Here is a 21,816-nt window from a genome sequence, read left to right as displayed (position 1 = left end):
TTTTGTGGATGTTGGTAACATCCCTGTTTCTTAATGTGAGTGTTGGTTACTCATCATTTTGTGAGAATTCATTGAATTGTACACTAATGATTTGTGCACTTTTCTGTTTATGTGTTATACTTCAACAAAAAAGTTATAATCTAAAAAGTCTCAGCAAGCAGGTAGGTAGGGGTCGCATCGGAGAAGGCTTAGCTTGCACAGTCAATCAAAAACATGTCTACAAGCCTAGACATGATGTCTCAAATAATGCCTGAAGTGGCAGCCTCATTTGGGCTAGAGCTAGGGCATCCTGCTCATCTAACCAAGAAGACTGTGAATTTTACCAAAAAAAAAAAAAAAGATATAATCTACCATTTATCTGCTAGAATGGCCCAGATACCCAGTCACTAGGTTTCCTGTACAAGCTCTAGTCTTTGGCCTTATCATAAGAATACTAAAGTAAATCAGTCAAATGTATATGTGCACTGGCTACAGCATCAGGGAATTTCATTATCTATCCAATCTAGCTTTAAATATGTTTCCCAACTCTCTTTTGGTGTCAGCATGTCGGCCACAAGCCTGGGCCACAAGCCTGGGGTAACACTCTGCCTCCAGGGACTGCACCGTGAAGTGACTTGGGCCTGGGTGGGTGGCAGGGCTACAGGACAGAGGAGGAATGTAGATGAGGTGGAGCTATGGAAACTGGTTCAAGATAAGGAATTCAAGTAGAATGAGCAGAGACTGGGTCACAGACAGGGACCTGTACCAGGACAGGCAGTGGGACAGACAGGAATGTGGCCAAAAGGGCTGAGGTCTCCCAGGACACTGAGAAGAGGAAGTTGCACTAGGGCCTGAGAGCAAGCAAGACTACTGGGCAGGAGGAGGGGCTAGGGCCTGGCCCAGTGTTCTATACTCCTTGCCAAGTGTTCTTTCAACAGCACAGGCTTTCTCAGAGTAGTCCATCCACATCAGTGATGATGATGATGACAATTCTCTGAGCACATACTCTGTTCCAGCCACGACTATAAGCATTTTACATGTATTAAGTCATTTAGTCCTTCCAATAACTCCATGGAGCGGATAAAATTACTATCCACATTTCACAGATAAGTAAACTGAAGGACAGAGACTTTATTTGTTCAGGGTCACAAAACTAGTGAATGGTGATAGAATTTGAAACCAGACAGTCTCATTCCAGAGCCCCCAGTCTGTAACTGCAGCACTATGCTACCTTCTTGATTCTCAATCTATGGCTGTACCATAAAAATCACAATAAGCAGGCAACTATTTGTTGAGCGGGTTTTGCTACGGAATCATGCTAAGCATTCTGTGTTTCTTATTTATTCCTCTACTAATCCATGAGGCAGATCTTATCTCTGGAATCAAACTGAAGCTCTAGAGGCTGTGTGATTTGCTTGAGGCTACAGCACAGGTAACTAGAAGCAGCAGGTTTTGGGTTGATCTGACAAAACCCCAGGCTGCTTCGTTCTAGGGTCCTTGGGCCTTTGGGTCCTCTAAGACTCTCTTCATGGGTAAGGTCTCATTTAACGCAGAGGAACCTCATATGGAAGTGGTGGACTCATCAGAGCTCAGGTTCATCACTCTGCCATGTTCTTCCAGGGCTGGGCTCCAGGAAGAGAACCTCTCATTTTAACCTTCTCCCAGTTTTCTCCAGAAAGCTCAGGAAGGGGATTCCCTGGTGGCGCAGTGCTTAAGAATCCACCTGCCAATGCAGGGGACACAGGTTTGAGCCCTGGTCCAGAAAAATCCCACATGTCGCAGAGCAACTAAGCCCATGAGCCACAACTAATCAGCCTGCGCTCTAGGGCCCACATGCCACAACTACTGAGCCCATGTGCCACAACTACTGAAGCCTGCGTACTGCACTGAAGAGCAGTCCCTGCTCATCGCAACTAGAGAAAGCTCGCGCGCAGCAACGAAGACCCAACACAGCCAAAAATAAATAAATTAAATAGATAAATTTTTTTTAAAAAACCCCAAAAACCAGAAAGCTCAGGAAGACCCTGTCAATCCTGAGGGATCTTTTATTTATTTATTTTATTTTATACAGCACGTTCTTATTAGTTATCTATTTTATACATACTAGGGTATATACGTCAATCCCAATCTCCTAATTCATCCCACCACCATTCCCCACAACCTGCTTTCCACCCTTGCTGTCCATACATTTGTTCTCTACATCTGTGTCTCTATTTCTGCCCTGTAAACCGGTTCATCTGTACCATTTTTCTAGGTTCCACATATATGTGTTAATATACGATATTTGTTTTTCTCTTTCTGATTTACTTCACTCTGAATGACAGTCTGTAGGTCCATCCACGTCTCTACAAATGACCCAATTTTATTCCTTTTTATGGCAATATTCCACTGTATATATGTACCACATCTTCTTTATCCATTCATCTGTTGATGGGCATTTAAGTTGCTTCCATGACTTGCCTATTGTAAACAGTGCTGCAATGAACATTGGGGTGCATGTGTCTTTTTGAATTATGTTTTTCTCTGGGTATATGCCCAGTAGTAGGATTGCTGGGTCATATGATAATTCTGTTTTTAGTTTTTTAAGGAACCTCCATACTGTTCTCTACAGTGGCTGTATCAATTTACATTCCCACCAAGAGTGCAAGGGGGTTCCCTTTTCTCCACACCCTCTCCAGCATTTATTGTTTGTAGATTTTCTGATGATGCCCATTCTAACTGGTGTGAGGTGATACCTCATTGTAGCTTTGATTTGCATTTCTCTAATAATTAATGATGTTGAGAAGCTTTTCATGTGCCTCTTGGCCATCTGTATGTCTTCCTTGGAGAGATGTCTATTTAGGTCTTCTGCCCATTTTCTGATTGGGTTGCTTGTTTTTTTGATATTGAGCTGCATGAGCTGTTTATATATTTTGGAGATTGATCCTTTGTCCGTTGCTTCGTTTGCAAATATTTTCTCCCATTCTGAGGGTTGTCTTTTCATCTTGTTTATAGTTTCCTTTGTTATGCAAAAGCTTTTAAGCTTCATTAGGTCCCATTTATTTATTTTTGTTTTTATTTCCATTACTCTAGGAGGTGGATCAAAAAAGATCTTGCTGTGATTTATGTCAAGTCAAAGAGTGTTCTTCCTATGTTTTCCTCTAAGAGTTTTATAGTCTCTGGTCTTACGTTTAGGTCTTTAAACCATTTGGAGTTTATTTTTGTGTATGATGTTAGGAAGTGTTCTAATTTCATTCTTTTACATGTAGCTGTCCAGTTTTCCCAGCATCACTTATTGAAGAGACTGTCTTTTCTCCATTGTATATCCTTGCCTCCTTTGTCATAGATTAGTTGACCATAGGTGCATGGGTTTATCTCTGGGCTTTCTATCCTGTTCCATTTGGTCTATATTTCTGTTTTTGTGCCAGTACCATATTGTCTTGATTACTGTAGCTTTGTAGTATAGTCTGAAGTCAGGGAGTCTGATTCCTCCAGCTCTGTTTTTTTCCCTCAGGATTGCTTTGGCTATTCAGGGTCTGCTGTGTCTCCATAGAAATTTTAAGATTTTTTCTTCTAGTTCTGTAAAAACTGCCACTGGTAATTTGATAGGAATTGCATTGACTCTGTAGATTGCTTTGGGTAGTACAGTCATTTTCACAATATTGATTGTTCCAATCCAAGAACATGGTGTATCTCTCAATCTGTTTGTGTCCTCTTTTTTTTTTTATGGTGCCAATTTTAAATACCGTTTTATTTGACATTGCATTTTCCACTTACAATACAGTGCTTGTAAAGTGCAGTGTTATTTCCTTTCCCTGTGCACATATTCCATGTTCAACTATCAAGAATGCCAAGTTGGGCTTCCCTGGTGGCGCAGTGGTTGAGAGTCTGCCTGCCGATGCAGGGGACATGGGTTCGTGCCCCGGTCCGGAAAGATCCCACATGCCGTGGAGCGGCTGGGCCCGTGAGCCATGGCCGCTGAGCCTGCGCGTCCAGAGCCTGTGCTCCGCAACGGGAGAGGCCACAACAGTGAGAGGCCCACGTACCGCAAAAAAAATAAAAATAATAATAAAAAAAAAGAATGCCGCGTTTATTACAGCAGCTCAACTTTAAAACTGCTATGGAATTTGCTACAAAATTGGGTTCTTCAATGTTTTGTGGAACAATGCTAAATCTATGCTAGGTTGGCTTAATCAACCTCTTCAATGGCGGGCCCAGAGGAGGCACCAGCAGATGGAGGAGCTCCACCACCAGGGAAGCCCCTGGGCATTCCTCCTGGCATTCCTCCTGGCATGGCTCCTGAGCTCTGGTACAGCTTGGTAATGATGGGGTTGCAGACTTTTCCCAGCTCCTTCTGCTGATGTTCAAATTCTTCCTTCTCTGCAGTCTGGTTCTCATCAAGCCAGTTGATTATTTCATTACACTTACCAAGAATCTTCTGTTTGTCCTCATCATTAATCTTGCCTTGAAGTTTCTCATCGTCAACAGTAGCTTTCATGTTGAAAGCATAGGATTCAAGAGTATTCTTCGAAGACAACTCATCCTGCTGCTTCTCATCTTCAGCTTTGTACTTCTCTGCTTCCTGAACCATGCGTTCAATGTCTTCCTTGCTCAAACGGCCCTTGTCATTAGTGATGGTAATCTTGTTCTCTTTTCCTGTGCTCTTATCCACAGCAGAGACACTGAGGATGCCACTGGCATCAATATCAAAAGTAACTTCAATCTGAGGAACACCACAGGGGGCAGGAGGTATGCCTGTGAGTTCAAACTTGCCAAGCAGGTTGTTATCCTTGGTCATGGCACGCTCACCTTCATAAACCTGAATGAATATCGGGCTGGTTGTCCGAGTAGGTTGTGAAGGTCTGCGTCTGCTTGGTGGGAATGGTGGTGTTGCACTTGAGGACAGTCATGACTCCACCAGCAGTTTCAATTCCAAGGGAAAGAGGAGTGACATCCAACAGCAGCAAGTCTTGAACATTTTCAGATTTGTTTTCCAAATTTCCAGATAAAATGGCTGCCTGGACAGCTGCACCATAAGCAACAGCCTCATCAGGGTTGATGCTCTTATTCAGTTCTTTCCCACTGAAGAAGTCCTGTAGAAGTTTCTGATTCTTGGGGATGCAGGTTGAACCACCCACCAGGACAATATCATGGATCTGAGACTTGTCTAGCCTGGCATCCCGAAGGGCTTTCTCCACAGGGCCCAGTGTGCCACAGAACAGGTCAGCATTCAGTTCTTCAAATCGGGCACAGGTAATTGAGGTATAGAAGTTGATTTCTTCATAGAGGGAATCAATCTCAATAGTGGCCTGGGTGCTGGAAGAGAGAGTGTGTTTAGCATGCTCACAAGCAATACGAAGGTGACGGACAGCCTTCTTGTGCTCACTGATGCCCTTCTTGTGCTTGCACTTGAACTCTGCAATAAATGGTTGACCATCCGGTTGTCAAAGTCTTCTCCACCTAAGTGGGTTATCTCCAGCTGTAGACTTCACCTCAAAGATTCCATCCTCAATAGTGAGGACTGACACATCAAAAGTGACACCACCTAAATCAAAGATCAGCACATTTCTTTCTACTCCAATCTTTTTGTCTAAGTCATAGGCAACAGCAGCAACAGTACATGGAGCCCAGCGATAGTTCCAGCATCTTTGGTGGCCTGATGCTGAGAATCATTAAAGTAAGCAGGTACTGTGACAACAGCATTAGTAACACTCTTCCCAACGTAGGGCTTCTGCTATTTCCTTCATCTTTGTCAATACCATGGATGACACCTCCTCTGGATAGAAACTTTTTGTCTCTCCCTTGTATTCTACTTGAACCTTAGGCCTGCCTGCATCGTTCACCACTATAAAGGGCCAATGCTTCATATCAGACTGGACAACAGATCATCAAATCTTCGTCCAATGAGGCGTTCGGCATCAAACCCCGTGTTGGTGAGATTCTTGCATCTTGGTTCTTTGCAGCATCACCAATCAATCAATCATTCGGTATCAGTAAAGGCGACATAGCTTGGGATAGTTCGGTTCCCCTGATCACTGGTAATTATTTCCCCCTTTCCGTGCTGGAAGATACCCACACAAGAATAGGTGGTGCAAGATCAATGCCAACTGCAGGTCCCTTAGACATGCTGGAGCGCAGGCCCGGGTCCACTGGAGGAGAAAACAGCAATCTGGAAAGCTGCTGCCGCATTCAATGAGACCTTATTGTGTCATCTTTGATTTCTTTCCTCAGTGTCTTATAGTTTTCTGAGTACAGGTTTTTTACCTCCTTAGGTAGGTTTATTCCTAGGTATTTTATTCTTTTTGTTGCAACGGTTAATGGGATTGTTACCTTAATTTCTCTTTTTGATCTTTCATTGTTAGTGTATAGAATGCAAGAGATTTCTGTGCATTAATTTTGTATCCTGTGACTTTACGAAATTCATTGATTAGCTCTAGTAGTTTTCTAGTGGCATCTTTAGGATTGTCTACGTATAGTATCATGTCATCTGAAACAGTGACAGTTTTAATTCTTCTTTTCCAATTTGTATTCCTCTTATTTCTTTTTCTTCTCTGATTGCCATGGCTAGGACTTCCAAAACTATGTTGAATAAGAGTGGCGAGAGTGGACATCCTTGTCTTGTTCCTGATCTTAGAGGAAATGCTTTCAGTTTTTCATCATTGAGAATGATGTTTGCAGTGGGTTTGTCGTATATGGCCTTTATTATGCTGAGGTAGGTTCCCTCTATGCCCACTTTCTGCAGAGTTCTTTTTTTTTTTTTTTTTTTTTTGTGGTACGTGGGCCTCTCACTGTTGTGGCCTCTCCCGCTGTGGAGCACAGGCGCCGGACGCGCAGGCTCAGCGGCCATGGCTCACGGGCCCAGCCGCTCCGTGGCATGTGGGATCTTCCCGGACCGGGGCACAAACCCGCGTCCACTGCATCGGCAGGCAGACTCTCGACCACTGTGCCACCAGGGAAGCCCTCTGCAGAGTTTTTATCATAAATGGATGCTGAATTTTGTCAAAAGCTTTTTCTGCATCTATTGAGATGATCATATGGTTTTTATTCTTCAATTTGTTAATATGGTGTATCACATTGATTGATTTGCATATATTGAAGAATCCTTGCATCCTTGGGATAAATCCCACTTGATCATGGTGTATGATCCTTTTAAAGTGTTGTTGGATTCTGTTTGCTAGTATTTTGTTGAAGATTTTGCATCTATATTCATCAGTGATATTGGTCTGTAATTTTCTTTTTTTGTAGTATCTTTGTCTGGTTTTGGTATCAGGGTGATGGTGGCCTCATAATATGAGTTTGGGAGTGTTCCTTCCTCTGTGATTTTTGGGAAGACTTTGAGAAGGATGGGTGTTAGCTCTTCTCTAAATGTTTGATAGAATTCACCTGTGAAGCCATCTGGTCCTGGGCTTTTGTTTGTTGGAAGATTTTTAATCATAGTTTCAATCTCGTTACTTGTGATTGGTCTGTTCATATTTTCTATTTCTTCCTGATTCTTCCTTGGAAGGTTATAAGAATTTGTCCATTTCTTCCATGTTGTCCATTTTATTGGCATAGAGTTGCTTGTAGTCGTCTCTTAGGATGCCTTTGTATTTCTGAGGTGTCTGTTGTAACTTCTCCTTTTTCATTTCTAATTTTATTGACTTGAGCCCTCTCCCTCTTTTTCTTGATGAGTCTAGCTAATGGTTTATCAATTTTGTTTCTCTTCTCAAAGAACCAGCTTTTAGTTTTATTGATCCTTGCTATTGTTTTCTTTGTTTCTATATAATTTATTTCTGCTCTGATCTTTATGATTTCTTTCCTTCCGCTAACTTTGGGTTTTGTTTGTTCCTCTTTATCTAGTTCCCTTAGGTGTAATGTTAGATTGTTTATTTGAGATTTTTCTTGTTTCTTGAGGTAGGATTGTATTGCTATAAACTTCCCTCTTAGAACTGCTTTTGCTGCATCCCATAGGTTTTCGATTGTTCTGTTTTCGTTGTCACTTGTCTCTAGGTTTTTTTTTTTTTTTTTTTTTTGCGGTATGCGGGCCTCTCACTGTTGTGGCCTCCCCCGTTGCGGAGCACAGGCTCCGGACGCGCAGGCTCCGGATGCGCAGGCTCAGCGGCCATGGCTCACGGGCCCAGCCGCTCCGCGGCATATGGGATCCTCCCAGACCGGGGCACGAACCCGTATCCCCTGCATCGGCAGGCGGACTCTCAACCACTTGCGCCACCAGGGAGGCCCTCTAGGTATTTTTTTTTATTTCCGCTTTGATTTCTTCAGTGATCTCTTGGTTATTTAGTACTGTCTTGTTTAGCCTCCATATGTTTGTGTTTTTTATGTTTTTTTCCCTGTAATTTATTTCTAATAAACCATAGCGTTGTGGTTGGAAAATATGCTTGATATGATTTCAATTTCCTTAAATTTACTGAGGCTTGATTTGTGACCCAAGATGTGATGTATCCTGGAGAATGTTCCATGTGCACTTGAGAAGAAAGTGTAATCTGATGTTTTCGGGTGGAATGTCCTATAAATATCAGTTAAATCTATCTGGTCTATTGTGTCATTTAAAGCTTGTGTTTCTGGGGCCGGGCTGGGCGGTGAAAGCTGGAGACGACCTCGCTCCCCGGCTCAGTGCAGCCGCCCCGCGCAGAGCCAGGCGCCGAGCGCTTCCGCCGCTTCCTCGAGCTCCCGGGCATTTATTGCGGTCCCAGCGCACGCGCACGTGACGTGAGCTCCCCCTCCTCGCCCACCCCGCCTCTGCCCGGCCCTGGATGGGGGCCCGCAGCGGGAGCGACGAGAGGCCGCCCTGCTTCTCCCCACGCCCCTCACCCCACGGCCCAGCGAAGCCGGGACACTTGGCCTTTGTGCGTGTGCTTTGGGCTTCAGGGACCCGGGCGTGGAAGGTCTGGACCCTGTGGGAGGCGTATGCAAGGAGGTCCCCAAGTCCTCCCGCCCCTCACAGCTCCCCTGCTTTCGGAGGTCCTTCTCCTAGTTCCTTCCTGACTCGATGCTAAAATGGCTCTAACAACCTTACAGAAAAGGAGCTGCCCCGCAGCGGGCCTGCGGAGAGGGTGGAGGTGGGGTTAACACGTTGGGTTTTGAGACTTAGAAGGAGAACTGGGGCGGGAAGAGGGGACTGGGGAGAAGGTAGGCTGGGGAGCAGAAGTCTTTTCCTTTTATTTTCTCCAGGGCATCACTTCCATTATCAAGACCCATTGTCTAGAATTGGGAAGTTGTTCTTTTTGGCTCCGTTGAAACCTCGATGATGATGACCAAACGGGGAAGGGGTTTCACAGAATGGTGGGTGATCTGTGACTCAGGATTACCTGACACTTGAGAGCTCCACTTCATGCATAAAATGCGTTGCATTCGGGTCCTAAGATGACCACAGAACTTTTTTTTTCTAATGATGTAATCATTTATGGAGTTGATATGAAGGGTAGGCTCAGTTAACTGATCAGCGCTACCTTGACAGGAATTCAAAATCCAAACCTAGAACAGGTAGTGAACTGAGTTTCGCTGTTGTTCACGCTATACTTGGAAGTAGGAAAATTACTCATTTTAAATTCACAAAGGCTCACCCTAATTAATGTGGTGCTCTTCTACAGGTATGTTTTTTATTAAGCATTTATTTAATTTACTTACCTTTGCTTCCCTTCTGTCGTGAGCCATGAACTCAATTTTTTTTCTCTAAATGCTAGCGTCTATGGCCTATGGTCAAATAAAGTAAAACATTCTGATAGTAATACCCAAATCATCCCAAGTTGCTACCTGTCTCTTTCCACACCAACCAATTACACTTTATCAGATCAAAAAATTCAAATCTAAGCCCCTGGTGAACGTGAGACCTTCCTTCGTCTCACAATATATAAAAGAGACAAAAGGGAAAAAAAAAAAAAGCTTGTGTTTCCTTATTAATTTTCTGTCTGAACGATCTGTCCATTGGTGTAAGTGAAGTGCTAAAGTCCCCCACTATTACGATAGTTACGACAGTAACTATTGTGTTACTGTTGATTTCCTCTTTTATAGCTGTTAGCATTTGCCTTATGTATTGAGGTGCTCCTGTGTTGTGTGCATATATATTTATAATTGTTATATCTTCTTCTTGTATATTTTTAATAAATTTATTATTTATTTTTGGCTGTGTTGGGTCTTCATTGCAGCGTGCAGGCTTTCTCTAGTTGCAGCGAGCAGGGGTTACTCTTCCTTGCAGTGTGCGGGCTTCTCATTGCAGTGGCTTCTCTTGTTGTGGAGCATGGGCTCTAGGTGCACAAGCTTCAGTAGTTGTGGCTCGCAGGCAATAGAGTGCAGGCTTAGTAGTTGTGGATCACGGGCTTCACTGCTCCGTGGCATGTGGGATCTTCCCGGACCAGGGTCCGAACCCGTGTCCCCTGCACTGGCAGGCATATTCCTAACCACTGCACCACAAGGTAAGCCCTTCTTCTTGGATTGATCCCTTGATCATTATGTAGTGTCCTTCCTTGTCTCTTGTAACAGTCTTTATTTTAAAGTCTATTCTATCTGATAAGAGTATTGCCACTCCAGCTTTCTTTTGATTTCCATTTGCATGGAATATCTTTTTCCATTCCCTCACTTTCAGTCTGTATGTGTCCCTAGGTCTGAAGTGGGTCTCTTGTAGACAGCATATATACAGGTCTTGTTTTTGTATCCATTCAGCCAGCCTGTGTCTTCTGGTTGGAACATTTAATCCATTCACATTTAAGGTAATTATTGATATGTATGTTCCTGTTACCATTTTCTTAATTGTTTTGGGTTTGTTTCTGTAGGCCCTTTTTTTTTTTTTTTTTTTTTTTTTTGCAGTACGTGGGGCTCTCACTGTTATGGCCTCTACTGTTGCGGAGCACAGGCTCCGGACGCGCAGGCTTAGCGGCCATGGCTCACGGGTCCAGCCGCTCTGCGGCATGTGGGATCTTCCCAGACCGGGGCACGAACCCGTGTCCCCTGCATCGGCAGGTGGACTCTCAACCACTGCGCCACCAGGGAAGCCCTCTGTAGAGCCCTTTCTTCTCTTTTGTTTCCCACTTAGAGAAGTTCCTTTAGCATTTGTTGTAGAGTTGGTTTGGTGGTGAATTTTCTTAGCTTTTGCTTGTCTGTAAAGCTTTTGATTTCTCCACCAAATCTGAATGAGATCCTTGCTGGGCAAAGTATTCTTGGTTGTAGGTTCTTCCCTTTTATCACTTTAAATATATTGTGCCACTCCCTTCCGGCTTGTAGAATTTCTGCTGAGAAATCAGCTGTTAACCTTATGGGAGTTCCATTGTATGTTATTTGTCCTTTTTCCCTTGTTGCTTTTTTTTTTTTTTTGCGGTATGCGGGCCTCTCACTGTTGTGGCCTCCCCCGTTGCGGAGCACAGGCTCCGGACGCGCAGGCTCAGCGGCCATGGCTCACGGGCCCAGCCGCTCCACGGCATATGGGATCCTCCCAGACCGCGGCACGAACCCGTATCCCCTGCATCGGCAGGCGGACTCTCAACCACTTGCGCCACCAGGGAGGCCCCCCTTGTTGCTTTTAACAATGTTTCTTTGTCTTTAATTTTTCTCAACTTGATTACTATGTGTCTCAGCGTGTTTCTCCTTGGGTTTATCCTGCCTGGGACTGTCTGCACTTCCTGGACTTGGGTGGATATTTCCTTTCCCATGTTAGGGAAGTTTTCAACTATAGTCTCTTCAGATATTCTCTTGGGTCCTTTCTCTCTCTCTTCTCCTTCTGGAACCCCTATAATGCGAATGTTGTTGCATTTAATGTTGTCCCAGAGGTCTCTTAGGCTGTCTTCATTTCTTTTCAATCTTTTTTCTTTATTCTGTTCCACAGCAGTGATTTCCACCATTTTGTCTTACAGGTCACTTATCTGTTCTTCTGCCTCAGTTGTTCTGCTATTGATTCCTTCTAGTGTATTTTTCATTTCAGTTATTGTATTGTTCATCTCTGTTTGTTCTTTAATTCTTCTAGGTCTTTTTTAAAGATTTCTTGCATCTTCTCAATCTTTACCTGCATTCTTTTCCTAAGGTCCTGGATCATCTCCACTATCATTATTCTGAATTCTTTTTCTGGAAGGTTGCCTATCTCCACTTCATTAGTTGTTTTTCTGGGATTTTATCTTCTTCCTTCATCTGGTACATAGTCCTTGGCCTTTTCCCTTTGTCTATCTTTCTGTGAATGTGGTTTTCGTTCCACAGGCCGCAGGATTGTAATTCTTCTTGCTTCTGCTGTCTGCCCTCTGGTGGATGAGGCTAGCTAAGAGGCTTGTGCAAGCTTCCTGATGGGAGGGACTGGTGGTGGGTAGAGCTGGGTGTTGCTCTGGTGGGCAAAGCTCAGTAAAACTTTAATCTGCCTGTCTGCTGATGGGTGGGGCTGAGTTCCCTCCATGTTTGTTGTTTGGCCTGAGGCGACCCAGCACTGGTGCCTACAGGGTCTTTGGTGGGACTAATGGTGGACTCTGGGAGGGCTCACACCAAGGATTACTTCCCTGAGCTTCGGCTGCCAGTGTCCCTGTCCCCATGGTGAGCCACAGCCACCCCCTGCCTCTGCAGGAGACCCTCCAACACTAGCAGGTAGGTCTGGTTCAGTTTCCAGTGGGGTCACTGCTCCTTCCTCCTGGGTCCTGATGTGCACACTCTTTTGTGTGCCCTCCAAGAGTGGAGTCTATATTTCCCCCAGTCCTGTCGAAGTCCTGCAATCAAATCCTGCTAGCCTTCAAAGTCTGATTCTCTGGGAATTCCTCCTCCCATTGCCAGACCCCCAGGTTGGGAAGCCTGACGTGGGGCTCAGAACCTTCACTCCAGTGGGTGGACTTCTATGCTATAATTGTTCTCCAGTTTGTGAGTCACCCACCCAGTGGTGATGGGATTTGATTTTATTGTGAATGTACCCCTCCTACCATCTCACTGTGGCTTCTCCTTTGTCATTGGACATGTGGTATCTTTTTTGGTGAGTTCCAGTGTCTTCCTGCCAGTGATTGTTCAGCAGTTAGTTGTGATTCTGGTGTTCTCCCAAGAGGAAGTCCTGAGGGATCTGTTAATATCTTTAAATATTATCAAGAGTAACAATCAGCACCACCATTTACTGAGCATCTAGTTCATGCTCCCACACTATGCTAAGTGCTTCACATGCACCATCTCATTCATTTTTTTTTCTCCTCATCTCATTCATTCTTTACATTTACTCTATGCAGTAGGGACTGTTTCAGTCCCCATGTTATAGACAAGGAAACTGAGGCCCTAAACAGTTAAGTGACTTGCTTAAAGTGATAATGCCAGGAAGTGCTAGAACTAGGATTCGCTACCAGATCTGTATCGACTGAAAAAAAAAATGCACAACCTCAAAGTTGAGAGTTATGTTTTATTTGGCGGACAAAACTGAGGACTTAAGCCCGGGACACAGCATCTCAGATAGCTCTGAGAGACTGCTTCCAAAGAGGTAAGAGAGGAGCCAAGATGTATAGTAGTTTTTGCAACAAAGACCATGTAGTCAGAACATCAAAAGATTACTGTTAATTAGAGAAAACCAGGTATCTCACGTTAAGGAATTTAGCGCTTTTCTATGTATGGGAAGATGCAAGCATCTGGGCTCTCTGAAATCATTCCTTTGATATGCACTTCAGCTATCTGGGCCTGTGTTTTCTCATCCTGAGTCTCCTCAGTGTGCACCTTCGGGGGTGGCTGCAGTGGCTGACCTCTAGATGGGGAGCATCCTGTTTCTATCCTGAGTTCCCTCGGGGCTCATCATAGGGGCAGCTGTAATGTGATGGCTTGAGGGCTGTGACACATTTGTTTACTGATTTTGCAGGTAACATTTTTTCATTGACATCTGTCTGACATCACAGAAGCCTGAGCTCTTACTCTGAACCACCTCTGATAGTACTGATTCTTCTTTTTCCTTGGGAAGCAAGTCCTGTCACCCAGGCCTCTTTTGGTGGAATAAGGAGAGTCGGAAGGGTCCTTGGGCGGCAAACCTCAAGAATTTCTAGTCTGGAGCATCTCATTGTGGACAAACACCAACAGTGAATAAGCAGGAGTACCTATTAACACCTGTTTGTTTTCCTTTTGAAAGCCTAATGAAGATGACTTCAGAGGGATGGAGTATTTTAATTCGCTCCTTCACCAAAGCCCCAACCTTTGAAGTAAAACCCAAGCTGCTCCACTGAACAAACATCAACCCTGCCCACAGACTTGAGTTTCCTGGCCAACACTCCAACAAGGACATCACAATACAATGGCCCAGGCTTTGTCCTGGCCTGTGGCTCTCAGCGTGTCCCAGGCAACCCTAGGCTGCCACAAAGGAAGTCAAAGGAGGGCAAGTAGAAGGAGTCAAGGGGACAAAGCAAATGAGGCCACTCCCTCCTGTGGGGGCACCTGCTCCACAGAAGTCTGGGGAGAGAGGTACCTAGTTTACTTCCAATGTCCCTATCTTCTTATCAATCAATTTAATTTATTTTAAATTATGTGCTCATTGAAGAAACTTTGGGAAAAAACAGATATGAGGAGGAAATAAAAATTACTCACGAACTTACTCTGCAGAAACAAGTATTACTCTTTTGGAATCTATTTCTATTTGTATTGTAGTTTTAACATAGTTGAGATTATACTTTATTAAAATACACAATTTTGTATTGAGCTTTTAAAAAATAAATGTATCCTCACATAATTTACAATTATTTTCAAATATCATGTGCATGGGTAAACTGTATTTTCTTTAATTACATGGGCAAACCATGTTTTACTTAGCCATTCCTCTCTCTACTTTGAAGTATTTTCCAATTTTTCTAATCATTATAAATAATCCTGCAATTAATGACTTAGCATCATAAAGCTTGGTCTGTAATTCTGCACTACTTTAGGATAGGTTATCAAAATTAAAATTCATAAATCAAAAGAACAAACACTTGAACTAAACTGCTTCCCAAGAGGGCTGTACTAATTTATAAGTCAACTTGCCATGTGGGAAAATGCCAGTTTGATAGCACTTTGCCAGAACTGAGAATTATCTTCTAAAATCTTTGCCAATTTGAAAGGGAATAAAAAACCACTTCTTTGTTATTTCAATTTGCTTTTCTTTATTAGTTATCTAAGGAGTTGAATATTTTTTCATAGTTTTTAGTCATTTAGATCCCTTCTTTTGCAAATTCTCCCAACTGTTTTCTTCTTTAAATAAAGAGTGAATTATTCCTTCACAAATTTTATTAAATATCTAATTATGTGGTACAAATGTGAAATATAGAAATATGACCTGCAGATTTTATAACTGAACTTTGTATATGCTGCTAATAGGGATTACTAATATATTCAAAGAGAATAGTTCAGAGACCTAACTAAAATAGAATTCTTCAAATATTTTAACAGATTAGAAATGTTACTTGTGACGGTCTCTACTTACAGCTGCCAACAATGGAAAATAATTTAAGTGTCCAGCAAAAGGGAAGGCCTGGGACCCCATGACAAATATACTTGAGGAATGGAAGTGGAGGTGGGGTGGGATGGGATGATAAAAGACTTTTACTTCTCATTTCATATGTTTGAATTTCTTTTATTTTTACCAAGTACTTGAACTACTCCTAAAATTTAAAAAACTTAAATTTTGATGTAAAGAAATTAACAAATGTGACTAATGTCATTCATGATTCATATGAAACAAGTAATAAAATTAAACAAAATTGTGCATACAATATTACAAAAATGTTCATAAAATTCATTTGACAGAAATCTAGAGCGACATAATAAAAAAATGTTTTTCTGTGGAACCAAAACAATGTGGCTGCAAAGGAGTGACATATAACTTATTTACATTTTTTCCCCCAAACAAAATCATTCCATTGACTTAACGGGTCTTTTGAACGATGTTCTTAAAATGGCATACTTTACATTTTTGTGTGAGACTTCTATCATACACACCTCAGAGGGCATGTCTTTAGTCTTTCTACTTCTGTGCTCAGCTATTTTAAAGGTGACTTTTCCAAAGGCCAGTGCTCAATCCCTTCTGCCAGGCTGCCTCATACAGTCCTTACTTTAATGGACACCAGGCACCTTCATAAATGAGTCTACCTGAGCTGGACACTCTGGAAACAGGAACTGAGGCAGGGGATGTTCACAGACAGCAAAGAGTCATTTCAAGTAACTTGATAATAAGTTAAACTAAATGACCTACAGAAAGACTAACTACAACCACTCCAAGAGAAGCAATGTCTTATGAAGACCTAAGTCATTCCCAAGTGCCACCCTAGAAAAGGTAAGTAAACTCTAAGTAAAAGGTCCTATGTACAACTTTTGAGTCTTTATTTCCTAAGTGTGCAAATTATTCAGCAATAATGTAGGGAAATAAGAGCTCTCATACACTTCTTATGGGAGTATAAGTTGGTAAAACTCTTGAAGGCAATTTAGTGATAAATTTCAGAAATCCTAAAGAAGGTATACATGCAGTGACACAATAATTCTATTTCTAGGACTTTAGAGTAAGAAAATAATTGAACATGCGTGTGACAATTACTGTTAGAAATTACATTAGAAAATTAACTGTATGGGAATTCCCTGGCAGTCCAGTGGTTAAGACTCAGCACTTTCACTGCTGTGGCCCAGGTTCAATCCCTGGTTGGGGAACTAAGATCCCAGAAGCCGCATGATGAGGCCAAAAATATTTAAAAATTAAAAATTAAAAAAAAGAAAGAAAATTAAATATAGTATTATTTAAACAGCTGAAAACTGGGAAATTAACTAGATATTTAACAGTAGAAGTTGGTTAAAGAATTTCTATTTATTCATCAACACAACGGAACAGTAAGCAGCCATGAAAAATGACAGACTAAATGTTTACTGACATGGGGTAGACTGTATTTTGGGCCCCAATTCTTAACCCCTCCCTATGTCCAGGTTCTTTGCCATATAACTTTGCAGTGTCCCCCCATTGTGGACAGGATGGAAATACCCACACCTGAGATCAGCCATATGTTATGTTTTGATCAATGCGATGTAAGCACATGCGATACAACCAGAAACTTCAAAAGCTCAAGCCTGATTGGGCTTGCTCGCAGTTGTGTCTCTGTCTTCACTATGAGAAGAATATGCCTAAATTAGTCCCCTGGTCCATGAGGATGACAGACATGTGGCGAAGAGCCCAGCCTAGATGAGCCAACTACAGTCAGCTGCTGATGCATGAATGAGCCCCGATGAAACCAACAAACTGCCTAGCCACATTCAACCTAGATCAGCTGACACCTATCTGACTTACAGACACATGAGCTAAGTAAATGTGTATTGTTGTTTTAAGCCACTGAGTTTTGGAGTGGTTTGTCAAATAACATTTTTGTGATGACAGTTAACTGATACAATATTTAAAAGTGTAAAAGAAAAATGAGGGAAAAATCTGGAAATATATACCTCCAATGCTAATAGACTTCTAGTGAAAAATGGTAGATTAATCACATGTATATCATCTTTCCCTCCAAAAACCTCACTAAAATGACAATAAAGCATTAAAAATAGTCTTAAATAACAAATTAACAGAAGAGACTATAGCAAAATAAATTTTAACATAATAGTGGAAACATTAAAAGCAGGAGGAAGAGGGATAAATGACTGAGCATTATGGAAGAAATTACAGCTCAATGGCCTGCAGAGAGGAATACCAATAAAAATCTGGCCAACTAACCCCACACAACTTCTGAGAGATCCAGCACCTTGAAGGTATCAGATACTACGGCAGGTGGGGGTAAGTTACAGAGATGAGAATCAAGCTGAACGTTTGTATACAGACCAGACAGAACCCCAGGTCTCACCTCAACTATGTGCAGCCAGGTGACTACCCCTACATACCCCATCCTTCTAACATTCTTAAATAATAAGCAGACAGCCAAGGATCACCATAAATAAGAGAAAATCTACCTATATGAAAGACAGAGCCCAAGCAAACAGAAAAAAAAGGCGGGGCAGAGGGAATCCAGGAAGACAAAGAGATTATGCTTAGAACAAATGGAAACTGAAAACAAAAACAAAATCAAGAAAACTCAGAGAGATGAGAGGATATCGTGGTGATAAAATAATAATGATGCTTCAAAGAAACAACTGGAGACCAAGAAAGAACTTAAATCAATAGAAAATAAAACATACAAATTAGATCAATTCAAAAAGTCCAATATCCAATAGACACCCCAAACGAGAGGACAGAGAAAACAAAGAGGAGAGAGAATTTGAAAAACAGTAGTGGAATATCTTCTAGAACTAAAGGACACTAGTCTCTATGTTGAAAGGGCCTACCAAGTACCCAGTAATGAATGAAAAAAAGAACCAAGTAGACATAGCATCATGAAATTTCAAAATACTGAGGATAAAAAGAAGATCTTAAATCTTTCAAAGAAAAAATTAGGTTATGTATAATGGCTTCTAACTGTCCAACAGCAACCAGGATGCTAGAACACAGTGAAGCAATGCCTTCAAAATTCTGATGGAAAATTTTTTCCAGTCTAGAATTCTATACCTTGCCCCAGCTATTAATTTGGCGCTAAGTTAGAAAAACACATTTTTTCATGTGTGGAATGATTCAAAATACGTATCTCACACACCCTTTCTTAGAAAACTACTAGAGGAAGTACTTTAGCAAAACCGAGGAAAAAAATCAGTAAATGAAAAAAGGAATCTAGGAAAGAAGGGATACAATACAAGAGAATTATAAGGAAAAGTTCCACTATGACAGCTTTGCATCAAGACCAGACAACAACCAGGACAGATTGGTACAGAATGAAGGATGTATGAGGCAGATCTCCAGAAAAATAATGGAACCAATAAACTATTTGATGTACTTAACATTTTTTTTTTAAACTACAGACCTACTTTGTTTTACTGTACTTTGCAGATATTGTGTTTTTTACAAATTGAAAGTCTGTGGCAACCCTGCATTAAGTAAGTCTATCACAGCCATTTTTCCAACAGCGTTTGCTTACTTTGTGTCTCTGTGTCACGTTCTGGTAATTTTTGCAATATTTCAATTTTTTTCATTATTATTATGTTTGTTACAGTGATCTGTGATTAGTGATCTTTGATGTTTCTCTTTTAATTGTTTGGGGGCACCACATGCCCATAATATGGCAAACAACTGATAAGTGTTGTCTGTGTTCTGACTATTCCACAGACTAGCTGTTCCCCCACCTCTCTCCCTCTCCTCAGGCCTCCCTATTCCTTCCTAATATTGAAATTAGGCCAATTAATAACCATACAATGGCCTCTAAGTGTTCAAGTCAAAGGAAGTGTTGCATACTTCTCACTTTAAATCAAAAGCTAGAAATAGGGCTTCCCTGGTGGCACAGTAGTTAAGAATCTGCCTGCCAATGCAGGGGACACAGGTTTGAGCCCTGGTCCAGGAAGATACCACATGCCGCGGAGCAACTAAGGCCATGTGCCACAACTACCGAGCCTGCGCTCTAGAGCCCGCAAGCCACAACTACTGAAGCCCGTGTGCCACAACTACTGAAGCCCATGCGCCTAGAGCCTGTGCTCTGCAACAAGAGAAGCCACTTCAATGAAAAGGCTGCACACCGCAACAAAGAGTAGCCCCCACTCGCCACAACTAGAGAAAGCCCACGCGCAGCAACGAAGACCCAATGCAGCCAAAAATAATAAATAAATAAAAGGGAAAAAAAGCTAGAAATAATTAAGCTTAGTGAGGAAGGCATGTCGAAAGCTGGGATAGGATGAAAGCTAGGCCTCTTGCACCAAACAGTTAGCTGAGTGGTAATGCAAATGTGAAGTTCCTGAAGGAAATTAAAAGTGCTACTCCAGTGAACACATGAATGATAAGAAAGCAAAACAGCCTTATTGTTGATATGGAGAAAGTCCAAGTGGTCTGGAGAGAAGATCAAACCTGCCACAACATTCCCTTAAGCCAAAGCCTCATCCAGAGTAAGGCCTTAACTTTCTTCAATTTTATGAAGGCTGAGAGAGGTGAGGAAGCTATAGAAGAAAAGTTTGAAGCTAGGAGAGATTAGTTCATGAGGTTCAAGGAGAGAAGCCTGTCTCCAGACCATAAAAGTGCAAGGTGAAGTCACAAGGGCTGATGTAGAAGCTGCAGCAAGTTATCCAGAAGATCTACCTAAGACAATTAAAGAAGGTGGCTATACTAAACAACAGATTTTTCAATGTAGACGAAACAGCCTTATTTCAGAAGAAGATGCCATCTAGGACTTTCATAGCTAGAAAAGAGAAGTCAATGCCTGGCTTCAAAGCTCCAAAGGACGGGCTGATTCTCTTATTAAGGGCTAATTTTTTTTAACAATAAAGTATGCTTAAATTAAGCTATGTACATTGTTTTTTAGACATAATGCTATTGCATACTTAACAGAATATAGTATAGTTTAGACATAACTTTTATCTGTGCTGGGAATCCAAAAAATTTGTGTGACTCACTTTATTGCAATATTTGCTTTATTGCTGTGATCTGGAACCAAACCCACAATATCTCTTAGGTATGCCTGTATTGTTAGGCACTTGAAAGACCTAGCAGAGCAATTGGGGGGAAAAAGTGATTGGTACAGAAAGATAAAGCAAAACAAAAACAAAAACAAGCAAAAACCCCACAATTACTAACCCCAGAAAAAATAAAAGGTTGTACAAGAAAGAAAAAATAACCATAGTTATTACTTTTCCCAGCAGTGAATAATATATATACTGTCATAAAATACAGGTACCAACTACTGATTTAATCAAAGCTGTGACATAACTTCTCTAGGAAAACCAGGTAAAGGGGAAGTGAAGATATTGGTACAAGAAAGCTAAATCTTTATCTTCCATAATAAGAATACAATAGATAATGTCTAAAATTTATAATTCATGAAACAGCAATATAAGGTCTTATTTAGAAATATGGAAATAAATACTAGCAAAAAAAAAAAAGTAGTTCCTTCAAAGAAGTTGAATGAGGGATGGGAAGAAAGGGGCAGAACACTGCTTTTCTCACTGTAAGCCTTTTAGAAGTTTTTGGGTTTTGTTTAAACTATGTTAACAGTGACTCTCTGAGTGGTAGAATTTCAGGATGTTTTAATTAATTTTTTTCTCTTGGCTTATCTAAATTTTCTATAAAATTACTTGTGTAATTTTAAAAAATGTTTTTAAGTGTTGTATTTTTTTTTTTTTTTTAAATCCACAGCATAAGTGTTACAAAAGCCTGCACAAATTAGGGACTGAACTTTGTACTTTCCTTTGGGGCCTTACCTTTTATCGTGGTCAAAATGAAGAAAGCAATGAGGGTGTTGTTGATGGCACAGGTAGACTTGGCAACACAGGACAAGACCGTGTAGGGATTTAAGAGATAGCTGGGGAAAAACACACATATTTGGCATTAGTAATCCTGGTCAAAGGACCAGGGAGTCCTGGCCACCATAGCCAGGAAGTTTAAGAGGTTTACTAAAACCATACTCAAGGGAAGGCAACTTCTTAGAAATAAGTTTTCCTAAGTAAAAGAGGATGGAGTGGGGTTGTGGCCAGTGAGTAAAAGGCACTAAATATTCACTGCCTATTCTGTGCTATGTGTTATATGGAAAACCATCATATTTCATCAACACGGATCCTGTAAACCAGCTATAACATCATTCCCATTTTGCAGATGAGGAAACTGAGACTCAGTGGTTAAGTAGCCTAAGGTTTTACAAGCTAATAAATACATTCAAAAGTCAGGTCTTTCTGGCAATAAGCCTACATTTTTTATTACTTCAGGCTTCAAAAATGATAAAAATTCTACCAATTCCCACAGAGCCATATATTTTAGGAATGGCTACAGTTATCTCTGAAAACCAGGAAAATACTGTTTCTTCAATCAGGTTCCTAAGCTCTGACATAGGCTACCCCATTCAAGAGGTGAGAGCAGCTTAAGTTTAGTCCTCT

General features: G+C 41.5%; 1 protein-coding gene and 1 pseudogene across 3 annotated transcripts in view; both read right to left on the bottom strand.

The window, feature by feature from the left end:
- Positions 1-21,816, bottom strand: part of PIGU (phosphatidylinositol glycan anchor biosynthesis class U) — a 132,218-nt gene that overhangs the window by 73,601 nt on the left and 36,801 nt on the right. For all 3 annotated transcript variants that reach the window (XM_060120008.1, XM_060120007.1, XM_060120009.1), the window contains exon 6: positions 21,148-21,248. In XM_060120008.1, the coding sequence (XP_059975991.1) occupies positions 21,148-21,248 (101 nt within the window). The remainder of the gene's footprint in view (positions 1-21,147; positions 21,249-21,816) is intronic.
- Positions 4,148-6,084, bottom strand: LOC132503426 (heat shock cognate 71 kDa protein-like; annotated as a pseudogene).

The sequence above is a fragment of the Mesoplodon densirostris genome, chromosome 16 (genome assembly GCF_025265405.1).
Source record: "Mesoplodon densirostris isolate mMesDen1 chromosome 16, mMesDen1 primary haplotype, whole genome shotgun sequence".
NCBI lineage: Eukaryota > Metazoa > Chordata > Mammalia > Artiodactyla > Ziphiidae > Mesoplodon > Mesoplodon densirostris.
Note: the sequence above shows the minus strand (reverse complement) of the source record. Positions and strands in the feature narration are given on the sequence as shown.